Source organism: Corvus hawaiiensis, chromosome 7 (genome assembly GCF_020740725.1).
Source record: "Corvus hawaiiensis isolate bCorHaw1 chromosome 7, bCorHaw1.pri.cur, whole genome shotgun sequence".
Classification (NCBI taxonomy): Eukaryota; Metazoa; Chordata; class Aves; order Passeriformes; family Corvidae; genus Corvus; species Corvus hawaiiensis.
In genome coordinates this window covers 29,302,512-29,327,554 of record NC_063219.1, presented here as the reverse complement: position 1 = coordinate 29,327,554, position 25,043 = coordinate 29,302,512, and the positions used below count along the sequence as shown (strand labels likewise).

The 25,043-nt window shown below is 41.7% G+C and overlaps 1 protein-coding gene across 4 annotated transcripts; it reads left to right on the top strand.

Moving 5' to 3' along the window:
• The first annotated feature begins 24 nt into the window (after window positions 1–24).
• Window positions 25–23,244, top strand: IQCB1 (IQ motif containing B1). Of its 4 annotated transcripts, none has more exons than XM_048310356.1 (15): window positions 25–334; window positions 482–717; window positions 1,522–1,684; window positions 3,329–3,458; window positions 6,095–6,188; window positions 7,236–7,335; window positions 7,717–7,889; window positions 10,393–10,505; window positions 11,564–11,673; window positions 16,429–16,571; window positions 16,989–17,137; window positions 17,601–17,729; window positions 18,110–18,266; window positions 19,343–19,572; window positions 20,553–23,244. In XM_048310356.1, exons 2-14 carry the CDS (start codon window positions 624–626, stop codon window positions 19,570–19,572), a joined length of 1,785 nt encoding a protein of 594 aa, XP_048166313.1. In that variant the 5' UTR covers window positions 25–334; window positions 482–623; the 3' UTR covers window positions 20,553–23,244. The 4 variants fall into 4 exon arrangements, with proteins under 4 accessions (XP_048166313.1, XP_048166312.1, XP_048166310.1 ...); XM_048310355.1 differs by lacking the exon at window positions 20,553–23,244 and adding an exon at window positions 19,853–20,140; XM_048310353.1 differs by lacking the exon at window positions 20,553–23,244 and having other exon boundaries at window positions 25–163; window positions 19,343–20,140.
• The last annotated feature ends 1,799 nt before the right edge of the window (window positions 23,245–25,043 follow it).

Sequence of the window (25,043 nt, the reverse complement as noted above, 5' to 3'; positions counted from 1 at the left end):
ACACCCCCCTCCCTTAGGGGAGAGTGCTGGTTGGCGGAGAGAGGCCGCGACCACGCAGCTGTGAGGGGAGGGGGGCGTGGCGGAGTTGTCGCGTTGGAGACGGCGGGTTCGGCGTTCCAATCCCCCCGCCCTCCCCCCGCAGTCGGGGAGCCCCCGCGCGGCGGTGAGAGGGGTCGGGGGTGCGTGTGGGTCCCCTCAGAGCTCCCCGAGGGGGCCCCGCGGCCTGGGGGCTTTGCGGCACCGGCGCCGCCGCTCCCGGGGACAGTAGGGGCACCGGGGTGACGCCGGCAGGAGAGGGCACCACTCCCTCTGCCCTTTCCCCGGCTCTGGTGAGGTGAGGCCGCTCCCGCTGCCCGCCCCGTGGGGCCGCGCTCAGGCTGCCCGGCCGGAGGTGCTCCCTGCCGGCAGAGCCGGTCTGGCTGCCCGCGGCCGCGGGAGGGAGCCCGAATGGGGCTCCCTCCATGTTTGTTTCTTTTCTCAGGGGGAGTCCTGCGGCCCGAGGCTTCCAGCTGGTGGTGCAGGAGCTGGAGGTGGGATGGAGTAGTGGCGTGAGGACCCCGCGCCTTAACATAAAAAGGAAAGAGGCTGGAATCGATGGTGGTGTGCGCCTCTGGCTGTTCCCTATGGCAGCCACGGACCCCCAGGTCCTGGCCTTGGCTGCTCAGATCACTGAGAGCAGAGAACAGGACATCCCCCTGCTGCTGCTGAAGTTAAAGGGTAATTAATACCGTTCCTAAAAGAAAAAGATGAGCTAGTGAACTATGGACAGTCCTCCCGTCTGCTTCCTTAAATACAGAAGGTTTTTCTGAAACTCTGTAAGGAAGGTTGATACGGCAGCTTTTCCTGAGTGGCATTTGGCTTGGCAACAATAAGGAGGAGGAGCTGGGGAGCAAATGGACAGAAGTTTTATCTGCCTTTCAGCTGTCGCCCTGATAAAGTAGGCCTTTTCCCTGCTGCTACGGGCAGGGGTCTTACACTTGGTCAAACAATTTCTCCCAGTACTTTTTGGACAGAGAGCCAGGGTGGTTGTCAGTATTCAGTTTTTAAATCTTAACACAGAAACAAGATCATGAGCTCCTGTGTGATTTCCCTGTCTTTCCTTCTGCTATACAGCCACTGCTCATAGGAACAGTTGAAACAAGTCAGGTCCTGTTCTAAATTGGGATTTAATTATAAGGAAGCTATATGTTTCCCAGTGGTTGTGGTTTTATCTAGCCTAGGAAATTCATACAAATGGTCCATATCCCAGGTAATGTATGTTTTGCTACTAAATATGTAGAGAGAAAATGGAAGGCTAAGTTTAGCTATCCTTCCCAATTGTCATATAATCTTACAAATGAGTTGTAGCTGCAGCAGCAAAGATTGCTGACAAAATATTTTATGCTGTTGTTAGCACTTTTACAATTACTTTAATCCTGGCTCTGTGTACATATACTCTTCTGACATTTTAGAAAAAGAAAAAAATCTTGCACATCAGAGTCTTATGTTCCTCTTTGTCTCTCTCCTGCTTTCTTCCCACAGGTATTTTAAGTAGTTCTTCCTTAGGATGTGAAGAATCAAATAAAATTAAGCAAGATATATACGATTATGGTCTTACTCAGTACTGCTTGCTGGTCCTTAAGCAAGACCACTCTCAGCTGTGTGGAGCCTGGGCTACTGCTGCCCAGCTAGCAGAGATACTAAGGTAAAAAAAGAAAAGCTGAGAAGTTTTCCTCTAGTTTCCTTTCTGTCCTTTCATCTTGCTCTTTCTCTTTTCAAGCTGTAATACTTTGGCTCCCATCCAGAACAAGGCTTGTTGTTCAGGAAAGGCCAGGGTTAAAGTGCGGGGAGCAGTCAAGAGCAGAGGGGTCAGGCATAGCCTAATTGGTCCTGTTTAATTCATTTGCATTGTGTTTCATTGAGCTGGGGGAACTGTATGGTGGGAGCAGGGTTTATGTTGGCTTTACCTTCTTTTGTGGACAGTACTCACCAGTGCAACAGTTCTTACCCAGTAATTATGTAATTCTGAATTGGAGTTATTTAAAAAGGTTTGTTTGCTTAGATTTCATCTTGAAAAGTCTTCAGCCTGATTGACTCACTGCTCAGCTTGACTGTATTTAAATATTTATTTAATATACCCATTTTAAGTATTTACATTTTTAAATATAATAGATGACACAGTTCATACAGATTAGATAACCTGATGTAGTGAAATTGTGAGAATGGCATTGTAAATAAGAGGACTTTAAACTCAACCCCCCAGTGAGCCAATCTCAATTTTAAATGTCAGGAAAAAGAATACATTTAAAATTTTCCTCAAGTTGTATTTAGTTTTGGCTTAACTAGGGAGCAAAATTCTAAGGCATGAAGTAATTATGTGACCATATCTTATTTATGCCATATCTGCAGTATGAAGTTTTAATGCAAGGAATTTTAGTAAGGGATGCAAGAGTTATCACCAGAGTAGTCTGATACTTAAATCATCCCTTATAAGCTGTTTCAGTTGCAGAGAATACTGAAATTTATTTTAGCTGTAAAAATGTCCTTTTGTAACTAGATGAATCTCAGCTTCATGCCTAGAATTTGTTTTCCAAGGGCTTTGGTAGACATCTTTATGTGTGTGCTTTCCCAAAAAGCTAACATAGCCTAGATAAGATATCAGAATGCAAAATTCATAAAAAGTCAGGAAGACTCTTTTGTTGCACTGATATCAGTGCCGAGTGCAGAATTGAAACAACTTACCAGTTGTAAAACATGCAGTTTCTTGTAAAAAGTCTTCCAGAAACAACCGACATGTTGTGGTGAGTAAAATAAGAGAGCTGAGATCTGAGGAACTGATTTCTAGCCCACATGTCTTCCCCAGTTAGAGAAAAGTTGTAGGCAGGCTCGCTGAAGGTTTTGTGGTATATTTTTTTATACATATTTTCACTGCCTGATGTGCACTCTCTTCATCATCAGGCTTCCTTTATAATTTTCTTTTCTACCTTTCTATTTTGCCTTTTTTTTTGCTTCTTTATGACCATCAGAGCCCTTCCCTAGAATATGGAACAAGCCTGAACAGATTCTTTGAAGCTGAAGGAGAAAGTGCCTTGGATATGTTTTTAACTGAGAGATGCCGTAATAAGTAGTAATATGGTCTCCAACCTGCAAGTGATTGCTCTTCCTTGGAGGCAGCCACCTTGGAGCCAGTCACAGCAGTGAGCTGTTGTTCAGGGGGGAATTATCCCATGGCACTGAAGCATTTCTTTGATGATGTGACATTCATTCAAAGTTGTTCAAACAGTCCTTTGACTATTCAGATTGATTTTTTTTTTTCTTTTTTTTTTTTTTTTTTTTTCCTCCTCTGCAGTCATTGTTGTGTAGGGCTAGAGGTGAAAGAAGATCCTGAGGAATTTTACAAGAAGTTTCTTCCTTCAGCTATAGACAGCCTGCTGGTTTTGGGAAAACGCTTGCAAGCACGATTTATCCGAGCAATCAAGGTATTTAAGTTTCATAGTTAAAGGAGCAGAGAATGCCTGCTAACTTTCTGAGGTCACATATTGGATAAGTAGGATGTTATTCTAGGGACATGGTATTAGGAAACTTTATTTTCCAGAAATTGCAGTAGTTTTTCTTATGCCTTGGAGCTCTGAAGCTGAAATCTGTCATTGTGCAGCATTTGCTCCGTGACTTGTGCAAAGCCACTCTGTTACCATAGGCCTGTTTAGATAGTTTGGCTACTACTTTTCACAAGTTTTAAAGGTAGAGGGAAGAAGTGCAATTACAAGAAGGATTGAAGAATTAGAGCAGTATAAGATGGGGAAAAAAAAGCCCTACAAAAGGCAGCATCCCAGTCATGGTAGTGTCTCAACTTTGCATACCATTAGTTCAGCCTTTGTAATAACTTAGTTCCCACTGATTTTGTTCAGCTTTACAAAAAATGGTTTAGGAAGTATTAAGATTTTAAATCAGATTTGCTGAAGTTTATTTTGTCATTCAATTTCTGCTGCATAATTGGCAAAAAAATACCAAGAATGCTCACTGCTTCTGAACTTGCACATGGAGAATACCAAAGACAGACTTCATTAATTTATAGATTTAAGCACTTTCTCAAATTTCCCTCCTTTTTTGCGGTGAAGAAGGGTTTTGCCTGGCTAGGTTCCCTCATGCTTCTGAAGCATTGCAAGTTCTAGAATCAGAAGGAAAAAAAACCCCAACAAACAAAAACCCATGAGTAATTTAAATAACCAACTTCATGGATTCTGACAGTTTCTTTTAATATCCCCATTTCCCCATATTATCTCATTTCTTGGCCCACTGGCTTCTTGCTCTTAGTCAAAGTTTTCCTGCAAAGTATTGTGATAGACACCACAAACAATAAATTCTCAGAAAGCACCAGTGCAATGACATGGTTTCTGTTAGTCCAGTACTTGAGAAGTGCATATAGTGCTTAAGGAGGAAGCTTCCTAAATGACATCCCAGGAGACTCTTATCCACAATATGTAATTTCCCCTATACTTTCTTATTATGTCTCAGTCTACATGCTACTTGAGTCAGGCTTGTGGGCAAAGATTTCTTTTGAATGCAAATCCAGTCTACGTTATAATTAGTACTTTGGCTTTTAAACTTCGTGGTCTCAGAGGTGACTGGGCACCCAGACTTGGTGCTTGCTCAGTGGAATTTTGGAAATCCCACTCTACCAGTGGAGATTTGAAGTTTATTCTGCTCTCTTTTGCTTTTTGTATAAGTCTTTGAAGTCAAGGGAAGTACTGAAATAGCTTTCAGAAACTCACATGTTGCCAAAACACAGAGCAGATAATATCACAGCTGAACTTATTAGTGTTATTTTGTATCTCTCCTTGTCAGTATGGACGAAATACAAAGTTAAACCTTGACTGAGGACTGGGGCTCCAGCAGGGATCTAGGAATAAGCTTCCCAGGGTTTCATTTGTGGAGGCTCAGTTAAGGCTTAATATAAGGCCATGTGCTTTGTAACAGCATTTGTCAGCACTGTGGTACTGTCAAACGCCCCTTTGCTTTTCCACACACCAGGATTTCAGATTTCCAGTAGCCTGTGGCTCACACTTGGAATAAAGACTGGAATGTGCATCTGTATGTGCATTCACATGTTAAAACCTGAATTCCTGCTGGTCATAGGGGAGCACTGGAGCACCTCTGCAGTGAAGAAAGGCTGAGAGAGATGGGGTTGTTCAGTGTGAAGAAGAGAAGCCTCTGAGGAGAACTTATGTCACCTCCCAGTACCTAAAGGGGCTACAAGAAAGCTGGAGAGGGACTTTTTACAAGGGCATGTAGTGACGGGAGAAGGGGTGATGGCTTTACACTGAAAGAGGGAGGTTTAAATCAGATATTGGGAAGAAATTCTGTGCTGTCAGGGTGGTAAAACACTGGGACAGGTTGCCTAGAGAAGCTGTGGATGCTCCATCCATAGAAGTGTTCAAGGCTAGGCTTGAGCAACCTGGTCTAGTGGAAGGTGTCCCAGCCCATGGGGCTGGAGCGAGATGGGCTTTAAGGTCCTTTCCCACCCTACCATTTTATGATTGATTCTGTGTTTTTTTCCAGTCCAGTGTTATCACAAGCAAGCACATAACGTAGTCTGTTTGGCAAATAGATCAAATTTCAGCTAAATAGTGGTTTGGTATTTGCTCCCAGACCTCCAGCTAGGAGGTGCTGCTGAAGCTTCACCATATCAATTTTCAGGAATCTTTTTCATTTTGACTTCGTTAAAGTAATATATTTCCCACTTAGTCCATTCAATCTGTGATGCATATTTGCTGAGCCATTATTTGTCTTCTTATCCCTCCTATGCCATCAAATATTTTTAAGGAGTAAATGAAGCTTTCTCTCTCCTTGTTGTGATTTTTTTTTTTTTTCCCAAATGGATGCCTTTTTTTTTTCAGTATATTCAGATCTTCTTGATTGATCTCTGACCTTAAAGATCTCACAAGCTGGGTTGGTTTTTTTTTTTCACTAGTTCCTACAGTTTAACCAACCTCATTTGGAAATTTGGTGGTTTGGTCTCCAGATTCCTGAGGCATACAAACTTTCCCATGACATCAAGCTGAAGTCCTTAGTGAAGATACATACACGTGTTTTTACCTACTTCTCTTTTGTTTAGGATAAGGAAAAACAAGACTTTTTACACTGGTTCCAAATAGTAACTGATGCCATCTGCTGGCTGTTCGGTGGGCATATTCAACTAGCAGCATGTGGTAAGGGAAATGTCAACCCACAGAACACCTGAACATTTATTTATGGCAGCTACAAGTACCAAGAATCACTCTTAAGCTAATCTCCACCTAGTCTTCTAAATTGGAGTAGATGGTAAATCAGTCTCTCTAAGTAGTTAGCTCAACAGCAATATCTAAAATGGTAAACATCCTCTAAAGGGAAATACTCAAGAGCTCCCCTTCTAGTCTTTCAGAGACAAATATTTAAAGTGTCATCCTGTAATTTCCCTTTGTAAGTCTATACCTTTTAAAAATAGTTTTGGGGTTTTTTTCCAGTAAGGGACAGTTGATCTTTTCCTGTGTGTGATTAAAATATGCAGAAATTTGACCAGAGTACATTTCTGGGCCTGACGAGTAGATAGAGTTGGAGACAGATTTCTGAAAATTTTGCCATGATGGGAAAGTTTACAAATATCTAGCAAACTTAACTATGTATTTCTAACCAAAATAAGCTTTCATTTAAACTGATGTTAATCACACTGATTTTGAAAAACAGAATTTGGTTTTGTTTCTAGTATTGAACAAAAACCTAAGGATCATAAGATGTGTAACTAAAACCACACATGGTCAAAAAAATTACTGAATATGTAGCTAGAGATACACTAGGATAAAAAAGATGGTGCTTTAATGACATCAGTGGACTTGAATTAAATAACCTGGGGTAACAAACTGCCAAGGTGGAGGTCCGTAACCTTTTTGGATATTGTTGCCCCAGTATTAATTCCACTGTTGTTGTAAAAAAAGGGTACTAGTGTAACATGAAGGGGTTTAAAGCTTTCATTCCATTGCATCAGTATCTGAGGGATGTCCAAAGGCAGAAAAAACAGGGTTCAGCATGTTTTTTGGATGTTGAAGTAGTTAGCTCAGTAAGTTTCAGTGTAAGAATTATAAATGAAGGAATTTGTTCCAGAAACAGTGTCTGGTTTTACTTGCTATGGCTTATGACAAAGTTAATTTGTTTTATGGTATTTTCAAGTCTGGTTGTAATTGCATGATTTCTTGTTTGCTTGGTTTTGGTTTTTTTTTCAGTACTGAAAAATGGTCGCTTCCTACAGTTGTTAATAACAGATGATGTTGAAACAGGAATTATAATGATGTCTGTGTTACACAATATTTTGAGGATCAATAGGTTAGTTGTTTTCATATCATTATTTTTCTTGATAATAAATATAAAAGGTAGTTTGTTACTGCTTGGTAAAATAATTTTTTTTCATATACAAGCATTGTTCTGTTTTATTGTTTGGGGTTTTTTTTTTTCTTCTAGTCTTTGTTGTAGAAATTGAAAACATTAAAGAGCTAGGTTTTTAGTGTTCTTAAATTGAGGAAGTGGTAATTGGCTGATTGAAACAGTAGTACTGCCTGGATTAGATTCCTGCTCCAGCTAGCTGGGCATCTTGGCTTGCTGTATATAGCCTGACATAGCTAAAAATAAGTCACTGTTAAAAAGCTCATGTTTTTTAGTGAACACTTCTGTCCCCCTCCTCTTTTTTTTCCTTTCTTATTTTTAAAGTTCTGTCTTGCTTCAAGTTGAAGAAGAGACCCTTCACTCTGTTTTGGATGAACTTGTTTACAAGCTTTCCTCTACCACCAATCCTGCTGTAGGAAGTGCTGCCACAAAACTGCTGTTGTTGGTGGCAAAACTTTGCAAACAGCTTGTGCAGTTACTCACAGCTCGCTACAAAGGTTTGTAAACATGCATGGGACCAATCACTGAGCCTCCTCTTACATTCCCTGTGAAAATAAAAAGACAGGTTTCCCATTGTGGTTCAATAACTCTCCAGTACAGGTGGAAACTACAGTGCTGTGTTGCTTTGGTTTTTTTTTTTTCCTTCTATTCATTTTCATTGCAGTTTAAGGTACCACTCCTCTTTTTGTTTCCTAGATTTATTTTCTTCTGCATATTGAGGACTCTGCATGTGGCAGCTTGTCTTTTAAAGCTGTTGTTTGTCACTTCCAACCTGATGGGCTTTACTTCTTTCTGTTTCCCTGTGCAGGTTGGTTATTGAGGAATCTGCTGGCAGGGTGCCTGTACTGCCACAGTCAGAGAGCCCTGTGTCACATCTGCCACAGTGCTAAGGCTCACTAATCCAGAATATGAAAGTTTTACTTAGATAAAGTAAACCTTTCGACCCTGGCTGCTGCAGTGACTGCTCATCTGATAAGGGGCTGTTTAGTTATCCAGGAGCTGTCTTTTGATATCCAAGTAATTGGAATGAACTCTTTCAAAGAATTCATGAAATGAGTTTATCATTTTGTCTTGATGCCTTCAGATGATGAGGCTGAGTATGTGTATAATTTGTTCCATGTTTTTCATTCTTTAATCAGGTGCCCCATTTAATGCTTCTGTCTCTAGTCTAGCAGGGAGCTCCAGGAAACCCCTTTGTACACTATCATGCCTATGGAGACTAGGGAAGAGGCATAATGTTTGCCAGGTCTTTTATATTCTGGATGTTATTGTTGGTCAAAACTACTTGTGAGCAGCCTCAGTCCGTTAAAGACAAGGACATTAAGAAGAGGGAGTGCTAGGCAAAAATGCCCAATTCCCCTTTTTTGCATTTGTGCTGACTACTTATTATACAGTACCAGCCAGATAAATTTCTGGCCCAGGTGAACAGCTTTGCCACCCTTTTGCCTACAGAACTGAGAGGAGGGATTCCTTATAGTATGGAATTAAGAATAGTGTGCCTAAGGCTGGTATCACATTGTAGATTCTTGGGAAGCTGCTGTGATGGTCTGATCATCCCAGCTGTAGAATGCTGGTTTGTCTAAAGAGGTGCAAATCTCCATCAAAGGATGCTTTATTTTCCTCTAGAATCACAGTATGCCACAGTCATTTAGAAACTCTTCATCTGTCTCCTGTACGTTTCATCTTTCCACTAAGAAAAGAAAAAGAAATTACTTTTTTACTCTAGTTTTTTTTTAAGTTAGAATCCTTCTGTTAGTTTTAACTCAGGCTTTGGAATCCTTTAGAGATTTTGAGGAATAAAAGCAACAAAGAAAGCATTACAGCCTTTCTACCATCTGGCCATTGAAGTCCCTTGGCTTCACAGTGGCTCAGAGCTGTCAGCAGTGTGAGGTGCTTTGGTGTGACCTTTGCCAGTGAAGGCAGCCTGCCAGAGGTGAGGGCATCTCCAAGACCAGCACAGTCAGGTTTCCAGGAGGGCCTGGCCTTTTGTCTGCATGGGTTGACACATCTGTGAGACACATTTGAGGTATTCCCTGTCAGTAGCCAAAAGGTGCATATGGCTGTGTAGTCTGTACAGAGACTGGCAAATGGTTGTGTCAGACCTGCAGCACTTCTCTTGTGTAGCTTAGCTCCCTGCTTTTGCAGGGCTCAGGCAGCCTTGGGCACTCACTGACTCCATTTACACTCCTGCCTGTCTCTCTCCTGAAGTGTTTAACTGTCGTTGTCTTTCCAAAATGGTGCACATGGTGCCACAGAGGTGCCATTTCTGTGTGCTCCAGATCCTGTAAGTACATGTGAGTGTTGGAGTTGCCCAGTGTATGAATATGCTTATGGACAATGATTTGAAGATGGAAAAGTTACTTGAATCTGCAGTTCAGAAGGCGAACACGTGCCTACTTCCTGCCCTCCTTCCTCTTCCCTCCAACTCTCTGCAAAGCCCTTAGGCTCTGGGATTTGTCTGATACAAACATTTTAGCACATGTGTGTGTTGTGGGGGAGTACAAGTGTGCTTTTTAGCTACTGCAGACCCAAAAAGCTGTTTTGTCTCAAGGATTGGATGCACTCAGAGTTAAACTATGCTGTACAGATAAGACATCAAACAATTCCAGTTAGAAATAAATAAAATATATAATGAAAAATATGAGAAGAGTGTTAATAACACCCAGCACTTGTGTGGTGCTTTGAATTCTTTTTATTACCTTAAAATGACTTACTGATAAGACACTGAAAGTACATTGGCAATTTGACTGCCAGTGGTATAGACATAATACTGCCTTGGACATACAAAATCACTTGATAATACTTCTCTGTGATAGTTGGAGCATCAGATATTCTTTGATAAGATTATGCATTGACACACAAAAGATGGCTCATGCTGTTCAGCTCTCATGCTCCTTTGCACATAGAATCACATTTGATTTGTTGACTTGCAGTTTGTTACTTTGAAAGCCTGAAAAGAAAAATTCACCTTAGCGAACTAGCTACTTCTCTTTTTCTTAGGATTAAAAGGGCTTTTAAGTAAACAGTGGACTGGCAAAGGATTTGACAGGGAGCTCAATCAACTCTTGGACCTGCTGTATTTGGAACAATCCAATGGAAAAGGAGAAATGCAGGTGATGAAGTTTAATGAGACTTTCAGATGTGAAATCCTATTTACATGTGATTTGTGTATGTTTAGAATGGATTTACTGTATCACTTTGTAGACACTTTTTAAAACTTGTGTTATTATTTCACTATGTTAATTTTTTAATTACCTTTTAAAATTTATTTTATTGTGGCTTTTTAAAAACATCAAGAAATTGCTCAGTCATTAAGATATGGGACTGTGACTCAAGAGACTGACTTTCTGTGCAGATTCACCATAGATTTCAATATAACAATGGGGCAAAATAATTAATTTTTTTGCTAACTGTAAAATTAACTGCATCTGCTTTTCTGACATCAGTGTTATAAATTTAGATCTCTGAATTCTAGGCAGCATTTACATAGAGCTAAGTCATATGCAGAAAATGTGCAGTAAGAACACCACCTGGACTATGTTCCCAATAAGAGACAATGTGTGTTTCATGATCATCTTAAAAAAATTTTACATGCAGGTTTCTCAGAGACAATACTTTAAAGAAAATCAGAGTTATGTTTGCTGAGACCTGCTTTCATCTCCAACAGAGCAGGGTGTTTTGTGTTAGTTTGTTTGTGAGGTTTTTTTAAATCCATTTAAGAATGGAATTGATTTTTTTTTCATGTTTGCATTTCAGTGACTTCTGATCATACTGCAAATGTAACATTTTTCCTGCTGCTCTTTCTCCAAACTTGTCTTTCTGTCCTCTCTAGTGTAGGTGTTTTGATTGAATCACCATCTGAAATATCAAGTGCTTCATGTGTTTTAAATACAAATTTCTATTATATATATGGGGGTTTTTGTGTGTATGTGCTGTAGATTCATTTGTTTACCACAGAGAGCATCAATACAGGTGATCAGATTAGCTGCTTTTGGGGCAAGTATGGAGTTCATGATAATAACTGTCTTGTAAGACTTTAAATTCCCCAATTTGATGCATTTTAAAACTGATGGGGTTTGGCCAAATGTTGAGATTGTCCAATTATGCAAGCCATAATAAAGTGTTTTCATATGCTTAGAAAATATTCTAACAACTGCTTTATTAATTTCAGAAGCAGCATCAAGCAGCTTGTATAATCCAGGCTGCGTGGCGGGGATTTCAGACAAGGAAAAGGCTGAAAAAGCTACCCCAAGCAGTGATCACTTTACAGAGAAGCTTCAGGTAAACAGCATGGCTTTGTGAAAAACGGTAAAGAATAGAATCTAGTAAGAAGGTTTGGGTTGGGCTGGGTTTTCTCAAGTTACAAAGGGGCAGGAAAAATTCAGGTCATCTAATTCAATGTCCTGTTTGAAGTAGGCCCAGCCTCAAAATGGGATCTGGATGCTCAGGGTCACATCCTGTTTTGGTGGTCTCCAAGGATGGAGATCCTACCATGTCACTTGATCCCTTTCTTTGTGCTAGGTGATTTGCCTTGGGAAGAATTCTTCCATTACAGGCAGTGGGAATTTCCTTGTTGCACTCTTTATCACTGCCTCTTGTCTTTATTCTGAGCACCCCCATGAGTCTAGCTGTGTCTGCTCTATAATACTTCTTTAGGTAGTGAGAGACAGATTTGCCTTCTTTTAGGCTAAACACACCTTGTCTGTCCTTATATATCCTACGTTTTATGGCCCTAATTGTTTGGACAGTGTCTATCCCTCCCATTTGTCAGTATTGGGCTTTTATTGGGGGGCCCAGTAGAGTGTGACCAATGCTCCAGGTTTGCCAAGTAAAGCCAAATAATCTTCCCATTAAGCTGTAGCCTTTGTTCCTGCAAGGGCTCACTACTGGCTCATGTCCAGCCTGTTCCCCCTTTGCAGTGGAGTTGCTGTCTGGGTAGTTGGTGCCCAGCCTGTGCTGGTTCATGAGGTTATTTTGTACCAGGTGTAGAATTTCCCATTTGAACTTCATGTGGCTTTTATTGAAGCATTTTCTGTGTTTGTGGAGGTTTCTCTGAGTGTCAGCCCTGCCCTGCATGGGAGACTGTGATGACAGCCTTGGTAAAGTCAAGGAAAATGACATCCACTGCTTTCCCCTCATCCACAGAGCCAGTCATCACAGAATGCAATTCAGCTGGTCAAATCTGATTTGCATGTGATAAGTCTATGCTGGCTGTTCCCATTCACTTTCCTGTCCTTCCTGGATATAGCTTCCCTGAGAACTTGTTCCCATGTCCCAGGCCCTAAGTTTGGGCTGACCAAGTGTTCCTTCATTGAAGATGCCTTTTTCCAGTCAGCTGTTATTTCTCAAACATAAAGGTAATGTAATGCCAATACGAGCTTTTTCACTGCAGATTTTTTTAGCAGAAACATCCAAACAATGTGCTTTTTCAGCAGTACCAAGCTGCCACTTCTGGTGCCAAAAGCTCCAACTGTCCCTTTCCCAGCTGCCAGACTTCTCCATGGAAAAAACTTACTTTTGTGATGCTTTCATGTTTTCTGTGTAAAAATTTGTGGCATATGGAAAACTGAAAGTGTGGCATACTGTGGCATGGGATCGCACTAAATAGCACTAGAAGATGATATACTGGTGGTAGGACAGTTAACTGATTCACAGTTAACTTGACACAAAATTGTAAATTATATTGGAGCTATCCTGGAGCTTCCACATGCCAGAGTGCTGCAGAAACCAAGGCCCATAGTGCTTGCTCAGTGTTGTGCTTTCAAGACCTTGTTCTTCATTAATTTTTTAAATCTTTGGCTCTCAGAAGTAGAGTCACTTCAGTGACCTAGAAATAGTATCCTCTGCCTTGGAGCAGCACAAAAGGAAGCTATGTAAATAATGCTTGTCTCACTTGAATAAGATTTCAGCAGTAATGTTAGCACCTGTTAGGCTAGCTCTTTTGAGAAATTTAGTGTGAATCTAATGTAGGTTAAGGGATCTAAATCAAGTGCAGACTCCACAGCAGGTTTTTCAAACTTTTTTTGCATGTTGATCATTACTGTGTCAAAAGTAGATCTTAGAAGTCATTGTCAAATTACATTGCATTGTGACCAAAGTAAGACAAAGCAAACATTTATGCTTTATTGTCTAGACTGGCCTTAAGAGGTTATTGGACTATCTAAGGTGTAATCTTTAAATTCTGAAAGGTTTGCAGCGGCAAGCAGTGTGTCTGTTGAGGGCTACTGATCACCACACTTTTGTGCTGCAGTCAGGCATCCTTGTCACTCCTTTTTACTCCTTGAAGTAAATATTCCTTATACACTTGAAGCCAATATTCCTTCCCTCATCAGGCACCTTGCAAGCCTGCAAGCCAAACTCATAACCCAAAAAATTTGGATGATGGGCTCAGACATAACATGGAAAAGCAGCAGTGAAAGGGTGGTGTGACTATCAGCAGCCACCAAGCTGCTTGACTCCCTTGTGTCGTATTTTCAATATTGTAAGCATTAGTGTGTGCCTTTTAAGTAGTTCTTGAGTCGTTTGAATGGACTTTTGAAAGTGTTTGTTTAATATTGAGAGGAATGGAAACTTACAGTGTTCATGGCTCACTCAGTGCCAGTGTACTGAGCAAATACAGTAACTGTCCAGTGCCAGTATTGGTTTTCTTCTGTCTAGGTCAAAACATTACACTGAAAAATAGTGTTTGGAATATTGTAAACATGAGTTTTTAAGAGGACTTTTTAATTTTTAGCAGTCAGGTTCTGGTTATGTTCACAGATTTATTTTAGAATAAGTGTGGTTAAATAGGGCTGAGACTGAAACTCCAAACTTTGCTCACCTGCAGCTGCAGAGGAAGATCTTAAACTCTGCAAGTTATAAACTTTTAAACTGTGGTTTCAGAAATATCTCCTCAGTGAATGTTAAAGCCTGTAGTCTCTCCTTGAAGCTAGTTCACTGTTACATAGCTAATTGTAGGATATTTAAAATGGCAGTAATTTTTATTAATAATGCATCAAAAATGAAACCATTTTACATTTCTAAAGAGATGACCAGAGGGAGGCTGCTCTGTGCCATGAACTGCTGAAGGAAGCTTAGATCTTACTCTGTGTGTGTTTTACTTTAGCTCAGAGGCAGTTCCCTGTCACGGTGTGGTCTCGTGCAAACAAATACATCTATCATTAGGAGAAACAGAGGATGAAGACCATGTGTTCTGCAGACTACATAGGAAAGAATCAGTATCAAAGAATCATTTAAATACCTGACAGACACTCTTGGTTTCACAGATGTGCATCTGAGAAGTTCATGAAACATTTCTGTAGTTTTCAACGTAGTGAAGCTGATTAAAAATTGATGGGCAAAATATTAATAGTTTTATCAAGAAAATGACACCAGAAGTCCTGTTTGGTCCTGTGACTTCATTCGCCTTACAAATACAATATTTGGATTAAAATATTAATTACCTGAATTAAAATTGTAAAAATTTACAGCTCTAATTTGCAGAAATGTGTGGGCTGAAAACCTTTAATTTCCTTGAAATCATTCTGATATAATCACATGTATCATGATCTGTCTCTGTAGGTAGGTGTATGGGCACACCTCAAGTCTGCATTACAGTTGTAAAAGGATTATGGTCTGTCCGATTGTGGTGTAGGCTTTTTTATCTGTTAGGGTCAGATCTTTAAATCCAGAGCATCTCTTTTACGCAACATCTTTCATCCCAATCTCTCTCTAACCAGTTAAAAAGACTGAAGAGAAATTATGGTTGGTGGAAAAATTATAGCTCAATTTATACTAGTGATGGGAAACACACAAATAGTTCAGTAGTACTGTGAGTCTAAAGGCATGTACCATGCAGCAATAGCAAAATTGCTGGACATTAGTTCTAGTCTGTGGACATTTTCCTCCTCTAGCATCCCTTATAACTCTGCTCTGTCCATTGGTTTTCTTTCCTAGTGCTTAAAGCACTTCTTTCATTGTCCCCAGAAAAGTGCTAGAGGAGAGCAGGATGCAGGGCTGTGGGCCCAGTGGGAGTACTCAGGTCCTAAGTGGGGAAGTGATTTTGCTGCAATAGGAACAGAGAAGTCCCATTGTTACCTTGTTGTGTGGTAAAGTTGTACATTCTCAGGCCTTAACCTGCTAATGGGGTTGGGTCCATGGGGATGAGAAGGGCAGTGAAGGGAGGGAGAGTCTCAGGTCACACCTCCTCATACTTCACTGAGAGCATGGCCAAGTGATCTCACAAATTACTAGTATTGATACATAAGTATGTAAAGTATTTCTATGTTAGACTCTACATAGATATGTTGCTATGTATATAACTGATGTACATGTTGTTATTAGCTTAAACACGCCAGGGCCAGTTGCAGAGGTTTTCAGTTGTCTCATCTGTGAAACATCTGCTGCGGCTTTTTGAGTGCAGAGCAGGGCAACATCCTAACATCAAATCTAGAACAGATCAGGAGGAATTTGCAAGAAAATTCTTTCATAGTGTTCTCTTAACAAAGCTGATGGAGCAAATCTGTCAGTCTGTATTTCCTGGAGAAAAAAAATCCCTCCAAAATTAAGAAGTGAGGTTTGGCAGCCAAAATTCTGATCTAGTTTTGCAGTCACTACAGAAATAATGATATGTATTATGGGAAGCAGGTGCCATGCATGCTGATGGATGGACTGGAAAAGGTGCATGCTGGAGCAGATGGCTAATGTTGCTTTACCTCTGCCCCAGATGATGGACTCAAAATTTTTGTTCCAGTTCATTCTGGCTGTGAATGTCCCATCATTCCCTTCAGGGTTTTTGGAACTTTATCCTAAGTAAAGATTTATACTTTGATTTCATAGAGTGGTTCAGAGTTTTTCATGGCTATAGATAGCGTGGTAATTTGTTAGTTTGCAGGAGACTTCTCATTGCTTGGTGTCATTCTGCAGCCAACAGCTGGCATAGCAGAGTGTTTTGTGGATTTTCTTTCTTGATGCTGGACCACTTAACGCAAATAAAAAGAGAGATACTTTAAAGAAATGTACAGCTTAAGGTAATTGTTAATAATTTTTGTATTGCAGAGCTAAACGGGAACAGGAGCTGCAGCATTTAACAAAACAGAAGGAAGATGAAGCTCTAAAACTGCAAATGCAACTTCAGAGACAGAGGGCCATGAGACTCTTCCATGAACGACAGCTGGCCTTACTGGAAGTTGTCCATGCCAGTATGATTGATATTAAACTATAGCAGAAGATTAAACTGTAGGGGACTCCTTAGGAACAATTTCCCCAAATCTATTTCCTAATCTTGCATGTCTGTTTGCACTGTAGTCTTACTGTCTCTTCTCCTGACCCAGTTATCTGAAAGAGAATGTGCTAATTCCCCCAGGGCTCAGTAACTACTGATCAAGATCTGCTGCCTTCAAAATGGTGCAGGGGAAAGGGAGAGCCAGTTTTCTTGTGTTACAAAGCTCCATTGTAGCTATGATCTGCAAGACTTGGCCAACAGCTGGCAGACCTTGGGGGCTTTTAACTGAGAGCACCCAAGTTTTTTGGTACTATCTAATTTGATGATTAACGATGTTAATTGTTAAGAGAACCCAACCTACAGTCTTGTAACTGGGTTTTTGTTACCTTTGTAGGTCAGGTGAATAAATACATGGAGGAAATGGAGGAGAAATCAGCATTAACTATCCAGAGATTCTGGCGAGGGTATAGAGCAAGAAGAATTTTTCATCAGCAGAAGCAATCTCTTAAGGAGTATAAGGCAGCTGTCATCATTCAGAGAGCTGTAAGTATTTATACTTTGTTCTAACAGTAGATAGGACTGAGCAGATTATTGTGAAGCCTCATAAAACCCTGTTCATTCTCTTACTGTCAATGTAGCCATAATTTATTAAAAAATTACTCAAGGGGTGATAGTCTAGAGCCACAAGTTGCTTTAAAGGGTTAAACCTTGTATGGGCTATAAAGCCTAATACAGTCATGAACTAAAATATAAAAGCTGCTTCTTTGAAACCCAGGCTTGGAATGTCACCATACTACAAATGAGTCAGTAACTTACTACGAGTGTTGTTACATATTATTTAGTGTTCATGCTGACCTTGTGAGTTGTCTTTTCAGCATCATAGCTGCATTTAGGCTCTAGCAGATGCAGTACTAAAACACTTTTCTTTTGCTGATCAATTACAAACAAAGCAGGAAGACAAACCTTCTCTCTGTGATTGTCATATTCTCATATGTTCCTTACAAAGGCTTGTAAATTCTTGGAGAAACGAAGAAGGAGGAGACCTCTCTCTCCTTGGAAAGAGCCCAAGGGACTGACTGATGAGCAGAGACTAGCTTTGCAGCAGAAGGTGGATGACTACATCAAATTGCATCCGGTCTGTTTCTTAGTCATTTCGTAATTTGCATTAATGATGCAACATAAAATACTGTAGGGATGAAATATATTCAGCTTCATAAATTCTGATCAAGATAATCCATTTGAGGTATGTATGTATTAACCCTGCTTGTTTGACAGCAAGACGCTAGAATATTGGGGATTTTAACCATTAATCTAATAAAAAGTGTGAAAGCAAACTGTAATTGGAAAATTTATATACATGATGATGGATAACTTTGGAGAGAGTTGCAGAGGAAGCAAAATTATGAAGTTAACAATTAAGAACAGCATTTGCCTTCCTTGTTTTGGCATTATTGTTCCCCCAAAAGTTTTAAAATAACTAGCTCCTAATGGTAACAAACTGTTACTTTCCTCCAGGCTTCCCAAATGTCAGAAGAAATGAGTAAAGAATTGCATATGCAGGCTCAGGCAAAGCTGGCACAGTTCCTGTTGAGGAGCAGGCTGGATCAGAGAGCAGTGCAGCGGAGAGAGGCTTTACTGGCTCAGGTCAACACCGACGTGGAGCTGCTAATGAGTATGTGACTGCTCTGATCATGGCTTTGATTACCATTTGGATTAAACCAATTTAGAGGGAAAATTAGAGTGAGCAGTGGTAAAGCCTCATTTCAAAACTGAAATATCTTTCTTCATTTGCCATATGCCTTATCTTGAGATTCAGACTTTATTAGAGATTATCCAAGTGCTGCTGTAGGTTAAGTATACACACCTGTTTTTCAAGGAGCATCTTACTCTTCTTCTGAAAGTGTCTCTCTGATATGTTCACAAGAAAAGCAATGGCACTGTAACAGACATTAGAATTTCTTCAAAGGGGGTCTCACACAACATATTCACCCACATATTTTTGCTTTGGTTTGTTTTCTTGTGTTGTAAGTAAGCTGCTGGTTAAAGCACTCTCACCCCTTCCAGATAAAGAGGGAAATCTTTGAGCTGTGAATTCCATGTTTTCATTTTATCTGGCCTGGCTTTAGGTGAAACAGAATTCCCTACTGTGCTGTCTTAATCCCAGACAAGTGGCTGCATGAAAGAATGAGAGTAGCAAACTGCAGCCACCAGAGAGCACCCAAGCCGGGCAGAATTCAGCAAGTTACTGAATTCCATTATTTAGTCTGTCACATGCTGTGTCACTGCAGCTCATCACTCCCTGAGCAGGCAAATCAACAACGCACTCTTACACTGTGCTGGGTCCCCCAAGCAGGGAATTCACAGTGCTCCTGCGCCGGAGCAGTGGGAACACCATGCTGATGTCACCCTGTACCAGGAACACTGATCCAGCAGTAGTGACCAGGACATTCTCTGAGGTTATACTTCCACAGGAAGTCATTTTGGTGGATGCCACCACTGCACCTGAAAGAAGTAGTCCATCTTTCCCCTTTCTTCTTTCTGCCCAATGTATTATGTATTTATTTTTATTTGGATTGCCTCTCCAATCAGATTTATGATTTATCATGTAGTCATAAAATTGCGATGCCCGCACAGGGAAAGGAGTGACCTAGGACAGTGGGAAGTGGGAGGGTAGTGCTCCTTTTTTTTTTGTAAATACTCATAAAACCACAAACAAAATACAGAAAACTCTCCTCCTTGTTCTTGCAGATGCTCCAGGTTTAGCAGAGACCACAGAAAAAGATCTTGGTGCCTTTATGAGTCGATCAATCCCTGTAGCTACCAAGGCAAGACAAACCCACAACACTATGCTGAAATACACTCATTGGCCATGGTGGAAGAAGCTTGGGGATGAGTTTATGGAGGATGATGTAATTCCTGACGATGCCATAAACACAGAACTGGAAACTCTCTTTATTGGAGGAAGGAAATCCTTTTAGGTAACAAGCAGATGAATTTCATATTCAACCAGACTCGTATCTAGCACTATGCACTCACTTGTGTATGCTTTTATAGAAGGAAAACATTTGAAAAAGACCAAAGCCTTATTTTAGTGGATTTTACTTAGTAAGAATCCCTTCTTGTACATCAACAGTTGGGCCCTATTGATTGTGCTGTTGCAAATAGGATTTAAATACTGTATTTGTAAATGAGGGTATTTTGTAATTTGTATCACTTTAAAAGTAAGTTCATAACCTTTAGTTTTTCGGTTACTCACAGTGGGATGCATAAAGAATCAGGCCATTGTAAAAGCCTGGGATTTTAGAGGAAAACATTTTATTGGGTGATATGCTTTGAAATAGAGATGGATCCAGAACAAACCAAGACACCAGTAAGAAATCAAGCAAGCATGAGGGAGGCTGGATGCTTTCTTTGTATTCTGCCTCCCAGAATAGCTGTGTCGCCGTTGTACCGGGGATGGTGAGAAGAACAGCACAGAATTCAAGTCCAGGATAAATGGCCGATTTATTAATGAATTAAATCTGTCTTTTATAACTTGGCTTGCAATAGAGGAATGATATGATTGGTCCATTGATCAACCACCTACCAGAGTGATTGGCTGAATGGTATAACACCCATTTCCAAAATATTTTTCCCAGTATACCAAAACACTTCTGCACCTGTGAGATAGTTTACAAAATCTCAAACTGTTTCCCAGCTAGTCTGCGCGAGAAAGGAGATTTTCACAGGCAGCTGTAGAAAGCTAGAAAATTTCTTTGCTAGTTTTTTAGTATCCACATAGCTGTCCTTGCTTCCCCCCTCCGTAGGTTTCCTTTTATTTAACTTTGTCCAGGAGCTCTTTATTCATCCATGAAGGCTTCCTGGTGTCTTTGCCCGCTTCCTTTTTATTATGATGCATTGCTCCTGAGCTTGGAAAAGGTGATTCTTGAATATTAACCAGCTTTCTTGGGCCCTCCAGGGCTTTGTCCCGAGGTACTCCACCAAGCAGGTCCTGAAGAAGCCAGTCTGCTCTCCTGAAGTCCAGGGCAGTGAGCTTGCTGCGCACCCTCCTTGCCATCCTCGAACTCCACCATTCCATGGTTACTGCAGCCAAGGCTGCCCTTGAGCTTTGCATTCCCCACCAGCCCCTCCCTGTGGATGAGGACATGGTCCAGCATTTCACCTCTCCTAGTTGGTTCCTCTATGTCTTGGAGAAGGAAGTAATCAGCAGTGCATTCTGGGAACCTCCTGGACTGCCTGTCCCCTCTGTGTTGTCCCTCTAACAGGTATTGGAGTGGTTGAAGTCCCCCATGAGGACCAGGACTTGTGAACATGATGCTGTTTCTATCTGTTTGTAGAGGACTTTATCAGCTCAATCTTCCTGTTTGGGCAGTCTGAAGCAGACCCCTACTATAATGTCACTAGTCCCTACCTTCCCTTTAATCCTGACCCATAAACTTCAGCCGGTGTGACCATCTGGACCATCAGCTCTGTCTTTTTAAACCAAGCAGAAGTTGCTTAATCCAGAAAGATCTCCAGCGCAGGGCCTCTGCAGTCACTGTGACCTGGAGGACAGTAAACACTAGTCAAGAGCTGGATGGTGCTGCCTAGTGATGTGTCTGGAAGAAGAATTTGAGGCTCTGCTAGTGCCATAGCTACCTGTGCTATTTTTCAGGTGAAAGACCAGAGTCTCAAAAATTAGATCATGCCTCACTGCAGAGGAGGAAAAAGTGCAGTGGTTTCTGCTGATTGTATGTGGGCAGCAGTATTGGTTCAGCATGTTTGTTTTCCATTCTCTCTGGAAGGCTTTGAGTTTTAATTTTAGTGGAGATGAATGGAAAACAAATAAATAGAAACAGTGGGCAGAAGACCAAGCCCATTCAGATGCAGCTGATACATGGAAATTAATAACTGGATGGCTGCCAGGAGGAAGAGCTGTGCTCTATGTTAATTTTTTTTAACAGAATTGTGATTTGGAATGCACTGAATTGGCTCACAATTCCTTTCTTGGACAGTTAACTGGTGGAACAATCCATTAAGTATTTGCTAGGGCACTTGCAGGTGTCTGTTGAGTTACATATTATTCTGCACAGCTCTGTTGGGCATTTGAGTCATGTCCATAACAAGACAAGTGCCCTACAAGTACAAGAGCAGAGGGTCTGGGGGCAGTAACCAAGTGCTCCATGGGATGGAAGCTATCCCTCAGCAGCCAAGCTCTGGCACTGGAAATGGCCCAACACCTCTGGATGAACTGCAGCAAACCAGCTTTTCCCTCCTGAATACCTGAGTCCTCTGTGCACATCATTGTCTCCTCAGCTGTGCAGCCACTGGCCCAAACGATTTTGATGCAGACGCCTCTTCTCTTATATTTATTCCTAGTCACACTTATTCTAACAGCTCCTTAGTGCAAGAAGATGGTCACAAAAGGGCTTTGCTGAATCTATCTTATATAAACAGCTGACCCCCATGGCCAGTGTTAAATACTAAGTGAATTAGAGAGCCATCCTCCCAAAAAGCCATTTATTGTAATGGCCTCTGCCACTCACTGCCAGTGGAGTGGATAATGAACTCCCCCTTTGGAATATGCAAATTGCTAAGTCATGGGGATTTTCAAGTGAACAGAGAGCCTAGTGGAAGATGCTGTCTTGCTGGAGGAACTCAAGTTGCTGGTCCAGCAGCACAAATTCCTCTGCTCCACCACAGCCCTGATAAAAATGCTTTGTTTTACTTTGTGCGTGTCACCAGGAAATCACAGTCAGCTGCATTTTACAGACCAGGAAACCTGAGGCAAGAGAGCCATGAGGGAATATGCCTATGGCGATATATAGCTGTATAACCTGTCACCTGTTCCTGTTACTGTCCCAGGAAGAGCGAGCCAGAAAGGGGTCACATGATGGGGTGGAGCTGGGAGATGTTCTTGGATGCCAGTTGCTGTGGCCAGTTTGGAGCCTGGGCCCAGTAAAAGAGATTCCCAGCCTCCTCTGTAGCCCACCTTTCCTCACAGTGGGAGGGATTTGGCATAGCTTGACTCATCCTCTTTTCAAGTCTTCCTGCACCATGGGCAGGACATGTTGCTGGCATTTTATTTCACTGCAGCTCCTTCTGGAATAAAATACTCCTGCCTGAATAATGGGCACAGATACAGACATCTGAACAGAAGTCACCTCCAGCTTGCTACCAAGTGAACAGTCCTGTCTGGGTTATACAATTACCCAAAACAAGACTGTAGGAGAGGTCGTGAGCTGTGATGGTCCAGTCCTACTCCTGCTTTCCTGTTTGCCACAGACCACAGGCATGCCCAGAAAGCCTGGAGCTGTTACTTGGTCATAAACCTACAGCATGGGTAGTCCAGCCAGGCAGGAAAAAGGGGCAGAGTTTGGTTGTATCCAGCAGATCTCGGCTGCGCCCCTTTGGGTAGCAAGCAGGCTTGACCTGGCAGGCTGAAGGCAGACCTTGCTCACCAAGAGGAATTTTAGGGGTGCTCTCCACACTGGTGGAGTGCCACGCCTGGGGGGGTACCTGCGATGACGAGAGGGGCAGAGGTGGAGCCCGAGCTGCGAAGGCAGTGGCACTCAGGTCGTTAAATATTGACGCTGTCTAAGCTGGTCTGTGGGGGCGATTGAGCTGAATTGCAGGTTTCTGTTGCTGTGATAAATTGGACCAATTTGTCATGTGGTTTTGTTTCTTCCCTCCCTTAAGTAATGCCATACAGGAGCATTATTGCTATGGCTTTAGCAGCAGCAAACAATCTGGAAAACAAAATCCTCTGGTGAATATGGATAAAATGGAAGCAATGGCAACTGTTCTTCTGCCAAAGGCGCCACCAAAGTCATGGAGCTGGAAGAAGGCAACAAAAAGAACAAAACAAACAAACAAACCATTACTCAGCCCTTTCAGAGACAGAGACAAAGCAGTGTCCTCTGCTGGCTCCTGCAGTTGAGGAAAATTCCTCTTTATGCAGACAGATACTTTTTTTTTTAGCTTTAGCTGTAACTGGACTCTGCAAACAACAGGATGTTCATTTCCAGCAGAGACACAGGCATACACTCGAGACTGTGCTGCTAAGTCCAAGGGCGTCTCCTGGCCTTTCAGACTGGCTGTAACAGGAGCTCTGAGCTGAGGATAAGAGATAACCCCGATGCTATTTCACCCCTCGCCTCTGAGTCTTGTACTGCCCATTTCCATGGGAGCAGAATCTGGTACAAACATCTGCTCTCCACTGCAGAGTATCACATATATTGAGTACAAGGAGAAACAAAAGCTTTCTCCTAGTAGCAGAACCAGGGCTATTTATAAATTAGCATGCATCAGAAAAGGAGGCAGCTCATTGCAGGGGAAGCTGCAAATACCATCACAGTAGTCTCCAAGTTCTCCTTATCATCCTTCTTTACAGCACAGTAACACTAGGTCATCCCCCGGGCATCCTTGTCTCCAGTGAGAAACCCTTTAATAACGAGATTGTTTACTGCATGAGCAATATGGGCCCAGATTGACCAAGGGGAACTAAAGAACAGCTGCCTCCTGTTCCTTCTCCCCTGCCCTCCCTGAAGGCAGGGCTGGGTTTAGCCCAGGTGCCTTCTTGGGACAGAATGGCAAAGTCTGGCAGATGAAGACCAAGGATGGGATGCCACAGCTCTGGCAGTTTTTCCCAGTTGTGCCAGAGAACATCTCTGTGACCTTGAGCACATTCTGTCTCTGTCTTTTCCTCTGTCAGATGAGGCAGAAGCGGTTTCGTATGTTTTATTTGTAATTTAAGAGCCTTCAGTGGAAGATGTCGTGAGCCCTGTGCCACTGAAATCCCTTTCTACTAAGGTGAAATGGGAGTTTGACAGACCTCAGACAGAAAAAAAAAAAAAAAAATTGTATAATCAGGTGTTGAACACACAAAAAGAGTTCAGGGTTGCTATGCTATTTATTTCTCTCCACAATCAACTTTTCTGTGCAGAATTTAGTTCTTTAATTAATGTCCTTAAACAGAAACAATGTCTTTACCGATGCTGGATCACTCAAAAAACCCCTTGAATGTGAGCAATTCTGATCAGGGACCCTCCTTTTAACATGTGTCACCAGTCCAGAATGTGCCTGTTCAGAAGGAGATGAACACACACACACGTACAAGTCTGGTAACAGGACCCAGCTCAATCTAGTATTACATTATAAAGCCAGTGAACTGCGGCACTTAATCCTAGAAACAATCAACATAACCATTAATTTTCCAAGTCCGTACTGACTGAAAGGGAAGAGGTTCAAGCTGTCATAGTTATCCCTAAAATGAATGGTCAATTAAAACAGTTGTAAATGCAGGATACAATTCGTATTCCTATGCCCAGGAACAGGGATAAACGGAGGTGTTACCCCTGTGTTGGCTTTATTCTCAGAGCAGCTCCCCTCTTTCCAGAGACTGCCCGTCACGTGTAAGAGCCTGTGGAGGCTGATGCAGGAAGATAGTCAAGAGAGTCACCAGAGCCAA